Here is a 22,224-nt window from a genome sequence, read left to right as displayed (position 1 = left end):
GCACTTTAGGTTAGATGTGTGTGCTCGGACCGCTTTTTTTGTTCATTTGTTTGTTTCTTCCACTTCTTTTGACCACTGTAAACCAGAGGGAAGCAATATTTAATTTCCCTTCTGGAAACTTTCATGTACATGCATTTGTCCAGCTCCAGGCAAGAATAGCCCATGCATATAATATACAGTAGCTGTGTTTAAACCCACCTGATTGCTCTGTTTTTCGAAAGATAGGCAAACAAAGGCACGTGCAGCCAGTGGCGGGGGTGTCGGAAAAACGGTGTTCTAGCATTTTACACACAGCAGAGTGCCCACGCTTTACAAATCTCAGTGTTTAAGTGTACCACATTCTTGAGCCCATGCTTTACTTTTCTTTTTTTTTGGGTTTATCCCGATGCCCGTTTACCTTCATTCTTTATTCCACTATCCTTTTGTCCTTCTGGCTTCCTGTTTACTTCATCCCTATGCTCATGAAAGCATTATTCACAAGTGAAGTGTCTAATTAGCTAATTATTTAGTGCAATAAAAGGAGAAGATGGAGAGGAATGCAGATTGTGGCAGCTGGCATGTCATACTTAAATAACCGTGTGGAGGTGGAGCTGCCACGGCCCATACTGAGGCACATTTGGTGACTAAGAAGAAGCATATGGAGATTGGTGATCCGCATCATTTCAGGATTATGTATGCACACAGGAGCAAAGCCATGCACATGTGTGCTCTCCCAGAGACATGCCTGAGTGCTAAACTCCCGCATGCGCACGCACACAAATTATTCAGGAGATGATTAAAGTGCTTCGAGATTGCTTTTATAAATCTGTGTAAAAAACATTCAAGCATAAATCCATGGTAGGGTGGTGACGCTTGCCTAGCTCCACTATAAATTATGCAACAGTGCTTGTGGGTTCTCAGATCTGATTGGCCAGCAGTGGTTGATTAATTTCTATAACAGGAGCTATGACCGTATTTCTGGCTAATGCTTTTGTGTTATCATTTATATAGCAACAGCTTATTGACAAGGACATTTCATGGCTAATGCATCTACATTAAGGATGTGCATCCCCATAACTGAGGCCGATGCGATTCTCATCTCGATGCATAGCCAACGATGCGATACTTTAAAGATACATATGAAGCAGCTACCGATATGAAGCGATGCGATTCTCCCCTATTGCGATGCAGCGAGAGCCGATTTCGACTTGATTCGACAAAATGCGATTTAATGCAATACGGTGCAATGGAAAAAATACGATGCTGCGCAATTCAATAATGATTAATGCACTCAAGTTAGTGCAACGTCATACTTCTGTCAATAAGAGATCCTGTTGTCCGATTATTGTCTCATGAACCATTAGCCAGATGCTCTGGTTCTCCAGAAGCTTTACTCGGACACGGAGGTGAAGTGGGAGTCCAAGCACTCTGAGAGAAGCATGCGAGTGTGGAGGCTGAGTTTTCTCCTCTGCATGCTCATTCGGTCACAGCGCCTGAGCCTGTGTGTTGACTGAAGCGTGGCTGGCAGCTGTCACATCTCAAAGGTCTTTCTCCATCCATCCATCCATCCATCCATCCATCCATCATGCACATGTCTGGCTGCACACTCGCTCGCCAGCCTTGCTTCCATGCCACAAAGCTGACCTTTGATACACTTCATGTTACATGTCCTTTTGTTTTTTGTTTTTTTCTGCCATCACCACTCTGTATCTGTTCTATCTGCATTTGTATGACTCATTTCTGCTCTACTGCCTCAGGGATTTTTCTTCCCAGTAAACCTAAAGCCCTGAGACTTTTAGAGGACACGACCCCACCACACTGTGCAGTTTAACAAGCCGGTGTTGAATATATAACAGTTTATTACAGAAGCCTTCATCCTTTAATTTGCAGCCTGCAAGCAAAGAAGTATAAAGAGAGACCTACAACCCACATATACTCAGCCTACGCATACAGTGTAGATTCTTAATGGTCATCTCTAAGCTTCACATTTAGTTGAGAAACCAGCACCAGCCTGTGGTGAAATAATGAACTGCACCTGTGGTGCTGCCATTGCTTTCTCTTCAGGACGGAAAAAAGCCCTTTCTATTGCGTTAATCTCGACACGTTCAGCTCATAAGGTGAATGGAAACCTCCATCCACGCCTGCATATCTTGCAGAGTGCTAATCTCAGTATGGCACTTTGCCTTGATTTAACACCATCATGACTGACCGGAGGACATTTGCTTTGGTTAAATTGTCCGCTTCCTCCGGTGCAGTCATTAACTTCTTCCCTCTGAAGCTCGGTCCGCTATTGATTCCACGCCGGGCGAACGCATGCGCCTGGGGTTCTTTTCTCATTATGGCAAATCTCCTTCTCCCAGGGTGAAAACAGCGATATGATCGAAGCGGATGTTAATGCTGCAAGCCAGCAGGGAGGCCCCTTACCCCTTTGTGGGGAAATTACATTTGAGTATCGGAACACCTGGACGTCTTTCAGTAATGAGTTCTGTAATGGCGCTGACATTTCAATCAGGTAAAAACTCCTGCGGATAGGACAACAGAGTACTGAGCAGGAGGATACAGGTGAAGTGACATGAAGAGTCTGCATGCTTTTTCAAATGGGGGCAGTGGGTCACTCAGGTTTCATGAAGGAGAGAGAGGTTTTGAGACACACAAAAGACAGTGCAGGTATGTCAACACCATTATCAGTTTGTAATAATACCTCTTTTTAATAACCCACTCCTGGGATTGGTGGTATAAATGGCCTACCAGGTCTTGACCTTGTATTCTTTGGGGGCATGATGTGGAGTACGGATGACGCGTTGATGGCTGAATGAAAATATCCTGAAACTCTTGAACAGAACAGTGACGAATTAATGAAATAAATCACGATAGAAACGTTTCATCACAGGGTAAAGGTGATTAATCAGAATGACTAGTCACTTTGCGATTCTCCATGCCCATTTCCCTCTAAAGCAACAAGTGGAACCAAAACATGCTGCAAAATGCCTCCCACAGTATATCAGTGTCACCAGATAATCCTCACTGTTGGGTCAAGCATTCAGGATTTGGACCACTTTCTTGCCGCCCACTTGTCGCAAGCATGGTAAAGGATGACTCATCATGACATTTTCCATACACCGAAATTTACGTCTGTCGAAGTCACTATTTCTCTTCGAACTATTCAACAGTATTTATGACTGAACGAGGGGTCTAATCCATTTGACCAAACTTTCGCTTGATTTTCAAACATCGAAGTGAATTAAACCGACTCACCCTTTTTATACTTCACACTCAGCATGGTTGAGATGTTCTTGTCTAATCTTTACTTAATTATGTGAGTTTCCCTATGATGTTTCTATTTACGATGTACATTTGCATAATCTCATGCCTCTTTTTCTTCTTTTCTATTTTAGCCAAAATGGCAAGCAACCAGTGTCTTCCTGGGCATAGTTAAATCACAGATTTCTACTGTTTGGAATCTAGACTTACTGCTTGTCTCCCCCCCCCTTTTTTTCTCCAGTATGTGGATACCATTAGCACTAAACAGAATGAACTGGATACCTTCATCGCAGAGGGCTACAAAACCGCTCTGTCAGAGGAGCGCAGGAGATACTGCTTCCTGGTGGACCGTCAGTGCGCCGTGGCCAAGAACAGTAGTGCCTACCATGGAAAGGTGAGAGAAGCAGCATCTTCATCGGACTGTCTGTTGAAATCTACTAACAAAACTGTCCAATGCAATGCAAAGGCCATTTGGCAGAATTTGAGCAGTTGCCATGGCAATTCCCTGAGCTCCCTGCTGCAACGTTCTGCTCTTAGCTGCATTATGTGGGTTGCGATTACCAAAGCAGAGGAGCCTCATTTAGGTTGTATGAATAAGAAGTATTTAAGAAGAACTGCTGGTCATAGTAATATATGTGTGTGTGTGTGTGTGTGTGTGGGTGTGTGGGTGTGGCCTAAACCCTGATGATGGCATTATGCATGACGTAGTGAGAGAACTACTCTGACGGCAAGTCCAGTAGCAGTTCAGGGGCATGTGTGGGAAGAGTTTAGAAAGGGTGCGCTCACCATGTTTGTGTGTGTGTTCGTGTGAGCGAGTGAGTCATTGGGCGAGGAGTGGGTGGATGGGTACAGAAGCAGGCTCCTCACCCACGCTGCAGCATGTTGGAATAAAGGGCGAAGAGGTGAGGAGAAAGAGAGGCCTTGTCGTGATTACCAGCAGACCAGCTTTTATATGCTCTAACGCATGATCTAGATTACATAATTCAGACTGCATACTGAGATAATCAGTACTGAAAAAAGTTTAAATTGAGACTTTTCATTACTCTTCCTCCCATTATTCTTGTGTACAGGGCAAGGATCTGCTTACCCAGAAGATCCCAGTGTGGCAGCAATCCTGCTCAGATCCCAACAAGCTTCCAGAAAGGGCCATGGTGCTGGTGCAGCAGATGGTCTCCGGTTCTAACCCGCTTCTTACCAGCCCACTGCACTCCTCTAAAGGCAACCTGGTCATCTCAGACCCAATCCCCGGCGCTCAACCTCTGCCTGTGCCCCCTGAACTGGCAGCCCTTATGGGCCACCCAGGGGTAAGTGGCACCTACCCAGCAGCAGCCCATCCTTGCAGTTTATTATTACAGAAGACATCATCATTCTAAACAACAGCCTGTGGCATGATTCTACATATTCATATTATATAACTAATCCTCACAGATATTCCAGAGATTCCATATCTGCATAATTTTGAGTGATAGAAAGATATCCAAGCTTATTAAGATGCATGTAATCATGCAGTTTGATGGATGGCTGATGCAGAAAGTGCATCAAAGCCTCAGAAATGTATTTCTGCAGAACAGTACAGAGCACCTTCCCCTTAGCGAATTTTCATTTCCAAGCTGGATATCTAGTTACCTTGGCTCTTAAGTTAAGTTGTCTCTTATTAATGCCAGAGTAATAATTCTGAAGTCTCATATATATATATATATATATATATATATATATATATATATATATCATTTTAAACCCAGTACTTAAACGCCAAGATTGTTTTTTTTAATACAATTTCAAATATATAATCTGTGTGGGTGCAGCCTGTGAATCAGCCATTGTCACTTCTCTCACTCGCTCATTATTTACTGCTTTTCACTTTTCTCCACTGCCTCTCCTGTACTTATTCCTGAATAAAGCACTTCATGCCTTCATTTCTGGCTCACTTCTTTCTTCAATTTACTCACCTACTCACTTCTGCACACTCACCCAGTCACTTAGTGTTCACTTAGTTCTTTAGTTTTGGCGAGTAAGTGAGTGAAGAAGTAAACAGAAAACTGCATGTTAGTGTGTCTGTTTATTTAAACCCTGCGATTTTTAGTGCCTTTAAATGTATGTGTGTCTTTTGCCTTATCTTAATTTTGTTCCTGTTATTTGCAGAGGCTGATGGGGCCTGATGGCATGTCTTTGGTCAATGGGACAACTGGAATGCAAGGAGAGGAGTACTGGGCTGAAGGGGGTGTGTCTCAGGGAAGACCCGCCTCCCCACAGCCTCAATCCCAGACTCAGCCACAGAGGCAGGTCAGCGAGGTTTACTCCAACACCCTGCCTGTCCGCAGACCCCAGCCCGCTAAGAGCAAGGCCACCGTGGGTATGAAACAAAGCAGCCTGCAAGACGGATCTAAACAGAACTGGCCATGCAGATCGATTTTGTCTATCATTTTGTTTTCCAAATTGCTAATCATGGAGCTTCAGTCCCCAAATTTTCTGATAGTTTCTCGTTGCATTTGTTGCTAAACTGAATCCTACCTACGTTTAACGATCCCGCTATAATAACACTTCTCTCTCTTTCCTTTAGGAGAGACACGAACTCTGCCCAGGTCCAGCTCCATGGCGGCCGGACTGGAGAAGAACGGGCGCTCGCGTGTCCAAGCTATCTTCTCTCATGCTGCTGGTGACAACGGTACACTCCTCAGCTTTACCGAGGGTGACATTATTACACTGCTGGTGCCTGAGGCTCGGGATGGTTGGCATTATGGAGAGAACGAGAAGAACAAGATGTAAGAACCTTGCACTGTGGGAATAGACCAAAACCTGTTTTCACCTAAAGCTGGAACATGACTGAACAAAACTTTTTTTTTTTCTTTTTTTTTTCTTAACGTTCCTGCCTTCATGTATTATTGGTTGATTTTTTTTAAAAAGCATTAAAACTAAGCTTGCTTGTTTATTTATTTAATTAAATGTTTTCAGGAGAGGCTGGTTCCCCTTTTCCTACACACGAGTCTTACCTGAGAGCGACAGTGACAAGCTGCGAGTGAAGTAAGTACCCTGGCGCTTTCTTGCACTTAAACCAATTTCTTTTTTTTCTTTTTTTTTTCCTCACTGGTGTGAATTTTTTATAACGGCAACATTCTGAAGACTTTTCTCAGGCTGTTTAGCTTCCTAGAGGTTGACACAGACCAAGTGCACTTGTCTTTTATAGTTGTTGCTTCTTAAGTGGATTGGGGAATTTCTTGCTTGGGTGCTCTATCCCTGGGGCAAAAAAAAAAAAAGCTGGGTTTTGGGTGACACCTTTTGCTTTCGAATAAGGTTATAAAGCTACAGCGAACTCCAGCGGTGCATGTATGGGCCTAAGTAGTCTGGGCTGATTGTACACTCTCCTTCAGTCTACACCACGGGAAGAGCAGCAGCACGGGGAACCTGTTGGAGAGAGACGACACGTCTCTGCCCGTGCCTGACTACGGTCTGACCGCCCGTCTGCTGGCTCAGAGCCTCACACAGAACCGCCCACGTCCCTACAGCATGGCTGGCTTCACACAGGTACATACGCACATACACCCATATACACACACACAAAAGCATGCTTGCTAACTATTAGATTTCAACGCAAAATTTTCTTTTTAGTTTTTTGCACGATTCCGATCCGCTTAATGGCGATCTAATCGTCTGCGTTCTGAAGCCTACTGACTCCACCTGCTGGAGCATAACGCACTGGTTTCTGATTACACTGAGCAATGCATGATTTTTTTTTCTTCTTTACTAACTCTAAGCGCACCTTCTTCACCGGCTCTGCTTTAGTGCACTCCAGAGTAGCATTGAAATGTCCTTTTTTATTTTTTACGGAATTTGCAGCCAGCGATTGAGGATTATGACAGTCGTTTTGCCACAAGGTAAGATTTAATGTGGAGGAACTGATGTGTGTTATATGTAAAAAAAAAAATAAACAACAAGGTGTCAAGTGAACCCGAATGCAGGGAGATCCTTCTGATATTGAACATTTAGTTATCAGAATACGCCATTGTCTTTTGGCCTTTTAAAAACATCTGCGTCTGTGTGATTTACCATGAACAAGAATTTAAGCTTTTTATTTATTTATTTTTATTTTATTTTTTTCTGCTTATTAATGACAGAGTAAGCACAGTCTAAAAATGTATACATATGCTGTAACAATGAAGGCATTGGGGTGAGACAGATATGAGAGAATGTCTTTATTTTAGATGTCCTTTTTGCACCCAGCCATATTTGATAATTTTATAGGAACCTTCTGGAAAGCTGTTTAGTGACTTTCCTAACCCTTGAATTTAAATAAATACTGCTGCATACACACTACTGCTTCATTTTGATAAAGCAAGATCTGGGAATGGAGACAGTTTTTCTAAAAACTTATAATGAGGTAGTTGTATAGAATAAAAACATTTGAGTGTGTGCAATGCATCTTTCTTTGGAGTGGCTAAATGATGTAAAATTCTTGTTCGGGGTGAACACTGCAGTTTTGGTGTAACGAAATGAGGTGTATTCTTTTAACAATTGTCTTTATCAGTTCTTACCTTTCCCTAGCTCATTGTGGCATCTGTCAGCTCAGATAAGTAGCAGATGTTTTAAAAAAAAAAAAAAAAGTGTCTACATATCCCCCATATTCCCCTGAAGGAACACTGTATATGCCGTGTGTTTGAGTGAAGAAGGCTGAATGGATGTCTTTGTGTTGTGTATGTGTTTGAGTGAGTTGGTGGGTTTGAGGGCTGAGAGAAGCATCATCAACATGTGCAATGCATCATTTCTAACCACACTGTCTGTATCCTGTGAACTCCTGTCTCTAGTTCTGTGCATCTAAACTGAAACCCATCTAGCCATGCATTTAATATACGCCAAAGACGACTTTGATAGCTTAATCCACCACCAATCTGGCCCCTAGTTTGCTTTTCTTTCTTTTTCTTTATTATCTAGTACATTTGTGGAGCTCTTTTTTTTTATATCAAAACAATGCTCCTCTCCTCCCTTCCCCTCAAAGTCACTTCCATTCCTACCATTTCTTCTTTTGGCTGTCTTGTCTTTTCTCCATTTCTTTCTAAGTGTGTCCGACCTGGCAAGCTTCCTTCTCTCTTTGTTCCACAGTTCCGATGGCAAATTGATTTCGACAGTGTGAACACAGACAGGCTATCAGACACAGACACAACTCCGGATAGCACAGGGGTTGCACCCCTTCCTTCCCAGTTTCCTCCTCTAGCCTTTTTCCTACCCCCTACCCCCCTCCCCCCATCCCCCCACCCCACCCCAAAAAAAAAAAAAAAACAATCCTAACACGTGCCTCCACGCACCCCTCCTTCAGTGGAAGAAGGCCGCTCTCATCCCTCCTTTCTGTCCTCTCTTCCTCCCCTGCGTGTTGTCGCCGGGGGCCATAGTGCCGGTGGCGTATGGTGGGTCGGGGGGGAATCTGACAGAGAGAGCCAGAGGGCGCTCCATCTGCTCGCCTCGCACCTTTACAGACACTGAGCTGCTCTTCGCCTTTCCCGCTGCCGCCGTGGACTTCTCCAAATGGACTCCTCTCCCATGCATGTGCACAAGTTCTGCAACTGTTGTGTTTCTATGATGATGAAGATTTTTTTTTTTTTTTTTTTTTTAAGGACATCATCATGTAAAAGTGCCAAAAGCTATGTCGATATTTTCAAGCAGCGCTCCTTCCATTAAAGACATGTGCCGTTTGTCCTTTTCTTTACGCTGTGGACTGGCACTATTGAAACTCGCGCTCGCCGCAGAGCCTTGTAATCTCTTTATGGTTCAGTTGTGCGGCGTGGTTTTTTTTTGTTTTGTTTTTTCCTCTGTGTTTTGTAGAGCGTTGTGTGCTTCCACCGTGTCTTTAAGCAGCGCGACGTGCAGCCCAGAGGGTGTGTCACTTTTAACATTGTGGGTTCGATTTACATTGTTCTCGCTTCTCCGTTATTATTTCTGAAAGATCCCAAATCATCGAAGAAGATATACATTCCAAGTAGGACCAAAACCGGTAGGCCGACATAAGGCAATGTAAAATAACAATCTAGAACAGCATGAGTAATAAAACCATGCTACCAACACATAATAAAGCGAAATTTTAGAAGAAAATCAAACTAATTATATTTACACCTGGTTGTTGTATCAGTGTCTTGTATCATTCCAAACCCAGCTCCAGTTATCCACGTTGTAATGTAATTGCTCTGGCGCAAAAGATCCCGGGAATATTCCCTGTCCTGCGTATTTTATTGTTTTTCCCTGCCCTGACATTTAAATAATCAGATCATTAGCAGTTCCTTCAGTTAAAATCTGTGTTATAGGACAGAAGAATGTTCAAATGTATAGGACAGGGGATACTCAGAGTTTAAAAGCTGCTAGTGACCAGCATTTAATATTCAAATCAGCTTATTGTACATGACCACATGCTTCCAATGCCCTACCTTGTTTCCAATTCCAGTTTTACAATGCGTGTTGTACACAATGCATCAGGAAAAAGGATTTTGGTCCGAGTTTAAAGAGTAGTTGGAGATTATTACTTAGTGAAAGTGTGTTCTGATTTGTGCAGTTAAACTGTAGCTGCAACTGCAATCTCCACATATTGGAATAGCAATCTTTCTATTGGAGTCTTAATTCTTTATCATGTTCTTATCGGAATAAACAGTGGTAAACATTTAGGAGTTGAATGAAATTCATTACTTTTTCATGTATCTGTACTTTACTGAAGTGTTTCCATTTGGGGAGACTTTTACTGTAACCACTACATTTCAAAATCAAATATTTTACTTTTTGCTCAGCTACATTTTGTAAAAGCAGTCGTTTCTTTTTGTTAATGAGTGAATAAAACTGGCCAAACACTCAGCAGGCCACCAATCAGTTTTGAGATCATGCTCTGTTATTAACTTTTTTTATGATTGGTGCTTGGAGGCATCTACTTATCTCCAACATGCAGTTCAGCATCAGTTCAACAGCAAGCAGAACACTTGAGAGGAATAAATGATGGAAGAAACTCCAGACTTGAACTCACCCCAACAACTTGTGCAATTCTTTTTTTTATTATTTTTTTTAAGTAGTTGAAAAGAAGGTTTTGGGCTCATAACCATTAATTAATTTAATAGATATCAGCATTTCTCTTATTAGGTTCCCTGGTGGTCTAATGCTTAGGATGCTGCGCTCTCAACCCTGTGGCATGGGGTCGATCCCCGGTCAGGGAACCAACCCCACCCATTAGGGTTGCACAAGCCGTAGTGCCGGTCCCAAGCCCGGTTAAATGGGGAGGGTTATGTTAGGAAGGGCATCCAGCGTAAAAACGTGCCAAATCAAACATGCTAATGATCTGCTGTAACGACCCCTAATGGGAGAAGCCGAAAGAAAGTTTAGTGTTTCTCTTATTAATATTATATTAATAGATCGCTGTGCTAAGAGTAACAGAGTCTTTACATACATTGAGTTGATTAAGTAAAAATAAGACATTATTGCCATAATAAATCATAGTACTTTGGATACTTAAGTACATTTAAATGCAAATATGTTTGTACTTTTACCCAAATGAGAAATTAAAAGGAGCACTGTAGCTCTACTTTAGCTCAAGTACATGGTTTGTGTACTTCGTCCACCACTGGCAATAAGCAACTTGCACAGCTATGCACTTCGTACTCTGTATGAATGTGTATGCAGAATAAGAAATGTTTATTACAGTGTTCATTTTACAAATCACTGGTTACAATGCAGCAGGTTATGAGCAGCTCAATATCAAACTGTTTTCTAGGCAGTGGCCAAGCAGAAGAAAGGCAAATCTCAATGTAGTCACCATGAACCAAAAGCTTGAATAAGTGTTTGTAAACCTCTCCACTCAGAAGTGGACATATAAAAAACAATATTGAATTTTCATATCGAATTTTTTTACACCTACACTTAAAATAGATGGATGGATTTGCTGACTCAAATGTGTCTCCGATTGAAACTTCTCCTGTGTAAATGTATTTTTAATCACTGGATAACTGGATTTCTGGTTTAAATCCTCAAGATGCATGAAACAACCAGGTGTAAATGGCGTCTCGCGTTTCTTCCCTGCCAACTTTCCTTTCTTTTACTACATCTGTAATTTCTATAAAACAAAAAATCTGTAATGTGTTGTCACTTCTAATCTGTCGTGTTCCAAAATGGCCATCTGACAGATCCTCTGGAGCCGTGGTGTACTTTCCTGCTGTGCTTTTGTACCTTTTGTCTCTTTTAAACTGCTTTTTCTTTTTCTTGTAAAACAAATTTCAATGCACAGAAATCAGTATACAGAAAACATTCCATCATGAAAAATGCATGCTATGGAGAAACTTCAGCAACATGTTGACCTTGAATGTATTGTGAATTTTTACAAAAAGTATATATAATATATAAATATATCTATATATTAATAAAACACTTGTTCAAATTATATGATTGTTAACTTGAAGCCATGCTGTTGAATCCATGGTGTGTGTTTCTGCATTTCCGCACTACATCATTATATTTCTCATCTAATGCCCACTCACCAACTTCAGTACCAAATCCTTTTTGTAATACAAATAGATTACTATCTGTGTGTGTGTGTGTGTGTGTGTGTGTGTGTGTGTGTGTGTGTGTGTGTGTGTGTGTGAGAGAGAGAGAGCGAGAGCGAGAGCGAATGCTTAGGTTTGTGTCTTTGTTATCATGGAGTTTTTGTCACTGTGGGATAGTGCTGTCTGTCCTGTGTGTGATGTGTTTAGTTAAGGTTAGCTGTATTGGTTTTAATACAGAGCTCTGAACACCTGGTAGTTTAATATATTTGGTGCTTTAATATATTTTATGTGAGTGACTTATTGGTCTCAGCAAAGCCAAATTGAATGACTGCTATGGGCAGACTCTTCATTTTACACTATATTTTGAACCCGCCATCTTCTTAGAGACGTTTTATTTACTCATGTATGAGCAAAGGGTTGGAATGTCCCTCATCCATCTGAGCCAGTGCAAAACTCAGACATCATGCCACAAAATGAGTAACCTCCCACCATCCTACACAAAAATAACAATCTGATATGTAGCCATGCATAGTCCTAGTCTAAGCTGAGCTCCGGTACAAACCCATGGACTCTCTTTACCTTCCAGTTTGGGTCCTGAATTGTCCCGGTTCTGAGTGTACAGGACCTCCGTAAGTCACCTGCCTCCATCGCTGCTCAGCCAAACAATCATGTCCTCCCTCTCGCTCATTTTCCCTCTGCTCTCATTGGTTGTCTGGCATATAACTGGGGAGTGGGGCTTCTCTGTTATTACTTTTTATTTTCTTCATTCTGTCACCGGCCTCTCTGGTTGGTTCTCTTTCCTTGTGGTGTAATTTGTACCAGCCAATCAGACAGGTCATTGGTTGCCAGAAGGTGGTGTTTTCATGGAGGCAAAATGTTGGCACTGGAGGTAACTCAAAATCTAACTCTAATGCATGCTTTTCAATGCCTAACAAATGTACACACAAGCACTTAATCGACGACGTCTTGTTTCATTTGCATGCTTGCTCAAAACACCCTCCATAGAAAAAAAAAAAAGTACTTTTGTTCATAAGTATATGTCAAATGAATCACTGTATGCCTTTCAGCAGTACTTTTTAAATCTTGACCAAATTCACTTATACTTTATAGTTTTGTTGTAAATAGATAAATAAATTTGCCTGCTTAAATTAAATGGCAAGCGCCTGCTCCACCGTTTCACACATTGACGATTTTTTTTACCCCCCGTCTTCTTTTAGTGACCGCGCCCTGGAGGCCTACCTCAGATCGAGCTTGATGGACGGCCATACAGCTACACTCTTCTACTAACGCAGCCTGTTCATGGGCCTGCGCTCTTCAACCTGAAACTATACACTAAGCCACACGCTTCAGACTCTATAGGGCAACTGGAGATATAACCCTGGTTTCTTAACTCGGGCTTTTAGGAATTAAACGTGTTCCGTATCGCTTCCTGAACACTGCTGTATAGTTCTGCACAAATGTCAGCTTTAGTGTAAGCTGCTCCGAAGAGAAACTAGCTGTGTCTGTGGGAAAGGTTTCGAGATCAGTGCTCTTACCGATTCAATCCAATTATGCTGATACACAGTCATACGTTATGGTTAAGGGTTTTGATATCAAATTAAGAAATAATTATAATAAAAATAAAAAAAATAGCTATATAGAGAAGGCAAAAATGGCTTGCCCTTTATGTAATGATAGATTATTTTAATTATTTTTTTCTTTATCTTTCATCCTTTTATTTATCTGTTGTCGCAGTAGGCTATTCTCGCCTTTAGCTGAGGTAAGATTAGAGCTTCGGTTTATATTAGATGTTGAATAAACAGTGATCATATTTTCACACTGTAATTTCAGGCTCCCCCCTGCAATTGCTATAGCTGCTGTAAATTGAGGCTTTTTTTGGACCGCTGGTGACTCGGGGATAAAGGCTCTGGACTGCTGATCACTTTGAATCCTTTGGATCACTCAGAATTACCAGTAACCACTGTTCGGCCCTTGAGCATACCCTTTAACCCTCAAAAGCTCACCTGAGATACACGTCGCTGTGAATAAAATTGCTCGCCAAACGAGTAAATGTACAGTAAATATACCTTGGCGAAAGCACCATCTAGAGGGCGTCTATACTGTGGACACGACAGCAATGAAAGTGTCACCGCAATCATCTGTATAGCTTTAATATACAGTAAAGCTCAAGTAGTTTCTCTGAAAGTTTTCTGGCAGGGAAGCTTGAACAGGGTATTTTGCACCAGGGGTTTGTGCCTTCTACTGCATTGGGTGTTCTAGAGAAAAGAAAAAAAAAGCTTTAGGAAAACATCCAGATGTTTATAGGCAAAAGGGGAAATATTTGGATAATTGTATTAGTTTTTGCTTCTCAGTTTTTCATTTTTTTATTTCATTATAGACACCACAAACTGCTGAATGTATTGTGCTGTTTATTACAAAAAAAATTATAATGTTAATCTTTTTTTTTTTTCGCCTCTTACATTAATACTGCTTCTTAATAATTCAGAATTAGGTTTGTGGGATTTGGAGCACATGCACATCTGCTTAAAATGTACAATTAGTGTAAATAGTTTTCTCCAAATACGCTTAAGCAGTTTATTCAGGCCAGGATCATGATGGGGCCTGAAGCCATTACCAGGATTAATGAGCACGAGGTGGAACCCTGGATGGGACACTAGTTCATCACAGGAATCCCTACACACTCACTCACACCTAGGGACAATGTAAATTCTCCAGTCAACCACAACATCATGTCTTTTTGGGATGAGGGACACTGAATGAGGAATGGGGAGGAAACTCACGATCATAGGCGACCCATGTTCAGGATCAATCTGGGAACTCTTGGTTGCACTACTGTGTCTCCGTCATGTTACTATGGTAATAAAAAAAAATACACGTATCTGCATATCTTGCATCACTGTTGTGCTTTTTTCAAATCTCCTGCAGACTAGACTTAAATGTTTGTGTCTTTTTTGTGTGTGTGACATTTTCTCTAATACACAGGGCATTGCTTGTTCTGTGCTGAAAACAAAAAACATCATATAGAAAAATTCTGCAGTTGAATTGTATGAAATAGCTTATATACTCATGCTTGGAAATTTTTTGGTTTCATGATTATATATTTCTTTATCGTTTAACTATAGTAGATGTCATTTTAAAGACTTGCAACTTCTTATTCTAAATGCTGCTTCATTTTTAAAGCTCACGTGTACTTGCAGTAGCGTGTCCTGGTATTAATCGAGTGTACTGTTAAAGATGGTAAGCATCACTTGAGTGTCTAAATGAAATAGTACAGAAATGGGAGAATGAGTGTGTGTGTGTGTATGGGTGTGTGTGTATGAGTGTGTGTGTGGGGAAAAAAAGACTGCTTTTCTTACATGTCGAATCCATTTGGCTTTGTCTGTCTTCTGTTCATTCTTATTTATGTTGTTTTACTTATACATGTTTCTGTTCTTTGTGAATAAAAATATCAAATCAAGAGGGTTACTGAGTACGTGATTCGCAAACCCGCACCGAATTTGACAAGAAATGACTGCAACCAAATGAAGAAACCACAAAACATTGTTGGGGGGCAACAGTGTGTTAATCAACAGTAGGCATTCATTCGTTTTAGGGGAAGTCGGAGGTGGGTTTAGTTTAGATTTAACCCTTTGCCACAACAATATAATCACAAACATTTTTCTATTTGTATGACTAAAGCGGGAGATTCTCCAACTTTGGTCCAGTTTGAAACCAGTAGAAATAAAGTGATGGTCACTGGGAATGAATTGCTAATTATTAAAACAGCAATCACAATAGACATTTTCCCCCCCTCGCTCTTTTCCTAATGCTCTGTTGGCATACAAAAAAATAATAATACTAAAAAATAAAATAGCCTTTTTGCCCTTCAACAGCACCATGGCATTTATGGTAAAAAGCAGTGTCTGTCTGCTACAATTTATGTACCAATGTATTTGATAGATTGGAGAACCAGTGACTAAACTGGAAAAAAGTACATTCAGTTGATTTCTGATAATATTGGCACATGACACACACACACACCCTTCAGTCAGTTCTTCTGAAATTCTCATTCTAACAATAGATTAGATAGCAAGTGTAGATGGTGTTCTGGAAAGCGCAAAACTTCGTTACAGTACACGTGACACATAAGGATAAACTGGTTGGTTTTATTGATTTATTTTGGGATACTACAGTCAGCATGGAGTGGGTTGAAATAAAACAACAGCCATGGTGCTACTACAAGTGCAGGAACAAACACAACCACACACTGAACTGTAACAGATTGATTCACTGAGCTCCTGATGACCAGGTATCACTTTGGCAACAGTCGTCTATCCGTCCTCTAGAAAGTACTGATATGTGTTCCAAAAGTAGTACAGTGCTGCGGGAGCTTACAAAAGACCTGTTAAAGAGGACCAGTTTACTGTATACTGATTATTGGCACAGTAATAATTTATGGACGTGGGTCCTGGTTTGAGCGTGACTGTGCCGCTGTAGTAAGACCGCGTAAGACACATCTTCGTGTCGGTTCAGTAGCACAGACATAACTGAAAATAAACAAATGTATGAGAATGACAGGAAGTCCACAGGCATTTATTGGACAGGTGCTTTGTTTTACACTTCTGTTACTGTCGTTATACTGATATGGTGTGGTAAGTTTTCTCTATCAATACATTTCCAGCATGATGAGGTACCGTTTATAGAAGCTGTTCGGAGAGCTGCCAGTGGCTGTAATGAGCCTCTTTATTTTACATTGGTTTTTGTAAAGGTTGTATGTTACCTATATGTTACACTAAGTCAGGAAGAGACTTGGTTTAAGCTGTTTAAAATATATATTTTTTTTCTTTCTTTTTTTTTTAAGCTGTATCACAAGATCCTGAATGTTAGGTGTGGGGTTTTACTTTCCAGTAATCACAGTCTTCACCATTTAACCTACACTCTTAGAAAAGAAGGTTCTTCGGATTGGGTAGAACCTGTTTACAAAGCTAGAGCCTACTCCTTTTTTTTTTTTCTTCTTCTAAGATTGTATGCAAAAGTATTGCGAAAGATTGTAATTCAACATTTCGGTCTACGGTTCATCTCACTGAAATTAATTTGGCAGATTTGTGAAATTGTCTTTGAAAATATGCATCTTAATTAGTTATGTAGTGCTCAGTAAAATAATGACTACTTAAACTAGTTAAGGCAGTTATACAGCCATATTACTGAAAAATAATGGAAAGTCTTTTGTGACAACCAAGATCCCATCACTGTGTAGTTAGAGCTCGCTGACACTAATGACGAATGTGAAAGACCCAACAAATGTAAACTGATAATAATGAAATGCTAAATCCTGTCCTTTCAGGGACATGAAAGTTCACTTGCATATAAAGGTGAACATTAGTGACAGGAAAAAGACAGGGCTGTATCTCTATAAATAGACAAGACAAGCATCCTGACATTGTTGATGAACACAAATTTGCACATGACCGCTAGGCTTCAACGTAGAAAGTGCATTTATGTCATATTTTCCACATACTCAGGGTTGTATAGCAGCACAATGGGGGGAAAATGGGAAAAAATTGAGGAAGCATATGATATTTAACACAAGTATTGTCAGCTTGTGTCTTAAACTTTGAAGCCGTCCCAATTTTTTCCTCTTTACAGCCTTCAATAGAGTTTACCTGAGCCATAATCATTTTGCTTAAAGTGGTCAAAAGCAATTGCCTTCATTTCTCCAAAAACTGGTGCACAATTCGAGACCTGTTGTAGTTGACAAAACTTGAATGATTTTAAATGTAATTTTTTCACTTACTTTGCAGCCAAAAACCAAAATCTGGAAGATCTGACAAATAAGCGATAAGTTCACTGTAAGTAGGCCAGTGAGAAGTACAGCAAAGTAACCAATACCCTTATGGTTGCTACAGTTCGTAATAAAGTGATTTGTTGCAATGTGTGTGTGTTGATAAAGAATGTTGCAAATCATTTGAACTCTTAAATATGCATACATAACATTTTGCTTAGAGATTTTTCAGAACTTTTAAATGCTGTCCTTAACAGACAATGTCATGGCCATCCTCTGGCTCAAGACACAAAGAAAGGTTGGCTAATATAATTCAGTTACAGCATGAGGCACTGTCTTCCGGATTCAGAGAACCCTCGTCCAGGACATTAAATAAACACCAAAGAGGATCTAGAGCCGGATCAGGCCAAAAGGAAATCTTGAATGGGTTCATGCCCGGTCTCCATCTGAACAGTTACCTGTGTGTAGATGACAAGAGTACAGAGCATGAGATGCAACACATTTTGTGTGTAGGTTGTGTAGCATGTATGTACCCCACGTATAACACAATGCTGTTGTATTCATATTGCAGGGTGTTACTGACCTCCAGTAGACTCGGCATCCGAATCAGACACATGTGTAATAGAGAAACGGGAAACACTGAAACGAGAACCCTGGTGTGCAGGCTTCTCCTCTGGAAGTTTGATTGGAGAGTTTGGGGGAGAGCAGATTCTGTCAGAGGCAGGTTCTAATGTTGAAGCATTGGGCATTAACTGAAAGTCCTTCTCCCATTCCAACATCCCCCCTGGTTAGAAAGAGGATCTATTACTTTTTATTTTATTGCAATAGTGGACTTTTTCATTTCTATTTCTCACCATATTGCAAAAGTGTATATGCAAAATGAAATTTACACTATATGAACAAAAGAAATATTGGGACCCCTGACTCCCCCCCCCAAAACTACAATTATAGGGTGTCTTGATGCAGTAGCATAAAATGTATCCTTCATTTGAACTAGGAGAGCCAAACCTATTACAGCATTACAGTGCCCCTGTGCACAAAGCAAACTTAATGAAGTTATGCATTGCACTGGTTGGAGTGGAAGATCTTTTGCTATAGGGCTCTAATCTCAACCCTATTAAGCATCTTTGGGATGAACTGGAACGCTGACTGCCCCCCAGGTCTCCTCACCTCACCTACATTAGTGCCTATATAGTGTATAGCAATATAGTGTACATATGAAGTGAATATTTTTGATTTAGGTGCACAACACTTACCGTCTTTTAAGATATTCCCATTTGAGGAAATATCAGAGTCACTGACGTCCTTTTCTGATGGATCTTCCTTACCCTCTGCTGCCTGGCCATTGGGTTCCTTCCCTGATGGAAAAGTGTATTCTGCCAGTTCCGCTGTAGGACTATCCTAGAACACACATACACTATTTCTTAGACATGAAATGTCATTATTAATAACTGTAGTGCATTTAGGTCATAACTAAATACAAATACAGATGTTTCAATTTTGGATACATTACACATTTCAGAAAATCCTCGAGATGTCATGTAACTGACCTGGTCAAAAAGGAACACAGTGACATCATCGAAAAAAGATACAGCTTTCTTCTTGCGTTCTAGCTCATCGCAAAAGGACTGGGTGAGCAGGGATGGCATTTTGAGTAGGCTGCGCAGATGTCTGGAGCTACTTCGCTCACTCACAACTACCATCGGAACAGTGGTGAACTCCTCCTCACTCTCCTCACTTTGCTCTTGAACGCTGTAGCTACGCAACTCTTCATCCGACTCATCGCTGTCATCAGAGTCTTCATCTTCCTCACAGTTCCCCAGGGGTGCTGGCATGTCCAGGTTCTCTGGTAAGGCAGGCAAAATGTTGTCCAGAGAACCAACCTGCTTAACATTTAAAAGTGCTTCTTCTACCACCTCTGCTTTTTCCTCCACTCCGTTATTTTCATTTTTCCCATCCATCGGACAGTCTGGACTGTCTTCCCCATTCTCACAGTTACTGACTTCCAATATAGTGCATGCTGAACCCAGGGAGTTTGCAGATGAGAAGCCTATGCTAGTATTGTTAACTTGGTCCTCCATGGTTGTGGCTTCTTGTGTTGTAGATGAGCCCTCAGAAGCCGTGCTGGAAAAGCATTCAGGGGCTGGCTCTTCTCCAGAGTGCTCAGATCCAAGGCCATCTTCTGGAGCAGACTCTTTGGTCAAACAGCCACCCATCTCTGGAGGAAATGGGGCCAAAACTGTAATCACTGGACTGGGTGCAGGAGATGAAAGCTGCCTATTCCTCCTGTCAAGATACAACTGTTTGACACTCAGTAAAGCATTATCTGTGTTTTCTATCAAGCTTGGGATGTTATACTGCTTCTCCTTCTGACTTGCTAGGAAGTCCACTTCAGTTCCCGCCTTCTTGAGAGAATTGTTATTTACAGGTTCTTTTCCAAAGAAATAATCCAATTTGTTGTCAAAGAAGACGCTGCCTCCTTCACATGGACTTTTTTCATTTTCAGCATCGTAGTCTGAAAAGTAAGCTGAGTCTCTATATTGATTCCTGTTTCCCAAACTGGTCAGCTTAAGAGTACTATTGCTAGTTGTGGTCAAATCATTTTCTTCAAGGTCCATCTGAAGGACCATTTCATACTCTGATTCTATACTCGTACTGAGAACTGGTTTTCCTTCCAGGTCTTTCATGATGAACTCAGGCGACTCGTTGTTCTCCGTGTCATAGCCACTGTCCAGTGATTTGGGCTGAATGGATGTGTGATAAGCATCTGGACTGAAGACTTCACACGGGCTAATACTTGAAGCTAGATCTATAACTTCCTGAGGGAATTCTTGATTTCGAATCTCTCTATGCAAGGGCATATGTGCTACGTTAATGTCTTCAACTTCTGCAAAGTCAAGAGGAGAGTGTGCAAACACCTCGGATGTTATTTCAGTAACATCGCCATCACTGCAGTCATCAATATTTACCAGGCTGATGCTGCCGCTTGTATGACAGCACTCGGAGACACCCTCAGACAGAGCTCCATTCATGACTGTAGAAACAGCTGACTGCACTTTTATGTCTTGTGCTGGAGTTGTGCTTCGGTCCTTAGTCACTGATTTCTCGGCTACAAGAGAAAGAGGATTGCTACTTGAATAATCCCTCAGAGGGAAGTGTGTCATGTTCTCTCTGATATGCAGTTGAGGAGTGGTGTTCTGGGCTGAATGGGTAATTTGGTGTCTTTCTTTGGCTGATGACTTTACCACCTTCTGCTCCTCAGAGCAAAGTTGTATATATGACACGCACTCTGTGTATGAAAATGCAATGGAGTTGTTGCCATCAGCCTCCATGTGTGAATGCTGTTTAAATGTATCAGAGTGATTACTTGGAGAATTTTGCCTGATTGTTATTGTTCCTGGCTGTAAGCTCTGGGCGGCATTTGACGAAGGTGTGGTGTGGTGTACATCAAGATAGGTGTCAAGAAACCCCCTTGTTTGTCTGTCATCAAAGTTTAAAGTGTTGTTATTTGTGGAGTGGTTCGAGGCCCAGTTAATTGTTTCACTCTCAGTAAAACGATTAATGTCATCTTCTGGATCAGCAGTACCCATAAGTAGACAATCGGCAGCTTCAACGTCAACAGTTATATTGTGTGTCCTGGGAATATTCTTCGGTAAGCTACCCATCATAGCATAATAGGCCTCACTGGCGGTCCTCTGATTGGCTTCAAGGTAGGGGTCACACTGTCTCAAACTGGGGCTGCTTAGTGTAACCGATATACCACGTGGAGTTTCTTGTACACCTGTGCTGTGTAAGCTCCCTGGCAACATACAAGAATCAGATGGTTGGGCTCTTTTCAAAGGAACTTCCTGTTCTCCTGAGTGTGTCTGTTCACAGTGCAATCTATCTCGGTCACTGGGAGAAAAGTACTGGCTTACCTGTTCTGCCGAATTTATCGGCTTTTGTGTATGAGGTGGCTCCACACTGTGGACAGTAGTTGGACTAGCATCTGAATCACTGATAACAATTTTAGAGTCTTTTGCTCCTGACCAGTATGCATTTGTATGAGCCTCAGTAGGACTTTTCATGTCAGCCATGGAGAAGGTGCAATTGCTGGCTTCAAGTTCTGGACTGTAGTCAAGAGTGGCCTCCTCCACACTGATATTGCACTCTACAGGTTCCTCAATGCGGATATAGTACTCACTGCTAACAGACGGACTATGTGCACTCAACACTGGGACCACACCTGGGTAATCTGACTTATACAGGGATGGAGAAACACCCAGAGTAAGACTCTCCCCTTTGCAGCTTTCTGAGGAACTGCTAAGGGGATAGTATATGTCCTGGTAATGAGGGTTGCTACTTCCTAGAGGCCCACTTGTCGATGAGGAGCAGTATGGCTGTTCAGCTTTAGCCTGTTCCCACTTGTACTCAAAGTTGAGCCCATCACTGGTCTCAGTGACTGTTAGTATTTCATCACCATTCTCAGACTGAAAACTGTCAACCATGGAGAAGTGCTCCAGAAGGGGGAATGAGGAAGTAGATGAGGGCACCTCTAGGGCTGGGGTTCTCTGAGAACTGCCTGTGTCTAGACTTGGTCTGAGGGAGTTCCACCGTTTTTCAAAGTCCTCCTCTGCCTCAGTGGTACCTTTAGCACATAGATAGTTCAACAGCAGGTAGACCTCCTCCACCACAGGCCGCTGCTCTGGTTGCAGCCAACAGAACTGCATCACTTCATACCTGCTC

General features: G+C 41.5%; 2 protein-coding genes across 12 annotated transcripts in view; one reads left to right on the top strand and one right to left on the bottom strand.

Moving 5' to 3' along the window:
• baiap2a (BAR/IMD domain containing adaptor protein 2a) overlaps positions 1 to 14,622 on the top strand; it is a 65,868-nt gene extending 51,246 nt beyond the window's left edge. The window contains exons 7-15 of one of the 9 annotated variants that reach the window (XM_046866548.1): positions 3,482 to 3,634; positions 4,311 to 4,544; positions 5,383 to 5,593; positions 5,801 to 6,002; positions 6,193 to 6,261; positions 6,609 to 6,762; positions 7,075 to 7,112; positions 12,325 to 12,367; positions 12,956 to 14,622. In XM_046866548.1, the coding sequence (XP_046722504.1) occupies positions 3,482 to 3,634; positions 4,311 to 4,544; positions 5,383 to 5,593; positions 5,801 to 6,002; positions 6,193 to 6,261; positions 6,609 to 6,762; positions 7,075 to 7,112; positions 12,325 to 12,352 (1,089 nt within the window). In that variant the 3' untranslated portion in view covers positions 12,353 to 12,367; positions 12,956 to 14,622. The other 8 variants (XM_046866546.1, XM_046866549.1, XM_046866544.1 and 5 more) reach the window with 8 other exon arrangements.
• A 1,241-nt stretch (positions 14,623 to 15,863) lies between these two features.
• aatka (apoptosis-associated tyrosine kinase a) overlaps positions 15,864 to 22,224 on the bottom strand; it is a 31,908-nt gene continuing 25,547 nt past the window's right edge. For all 3 annotated transcript variants that reach the window (XM_046866541.1, XM_046866542.1, XM_046866543.1), the window contains 4 exons: positions 19,050 to 22,218; positions 18,756 to 18,900; positions 18,083 to 18,283; positions 15,864 to 17,957 (listed from right to left, as the gene is read on the bottom strand). In XM_046866541.1, coding sequence (XP_046722497.1) covers positions 17,929 to 17,957; positions 18,083 to 18,283; positions 18,756 to 18,900; positions 19,050 to 22,218 — 3,544 coding nt within the window. In that variant the 3' untranslated portion in view covers positions 15,864 to 17,928. The remainder of the gene's footprint in view (positions 17,958 to 18,082; positions 18,284 to 18,755; positions 18,901 to 19,049; positions 22,219 to 22,224) is intronic.

This window comes from Silurus meridionalis, chromosome 14, assembly GCF_014805685.1.
Source record: "Silurus meridionalis isolate SWU-2019-XX chromosome 14, ASM1480568v1, whole genome shotgun sequence".
NCBI classification, from domain to species: Eukaryota; Metazoa; Chordata; class Actinopteri; order Siluriformes; family Siluridae; genus Silurus; species Silurus meridionalis.
Note: the sequence above shows the minus strand (reverse complement) of the source record. Positions and strands in the feature narration are given on the sequence as shown.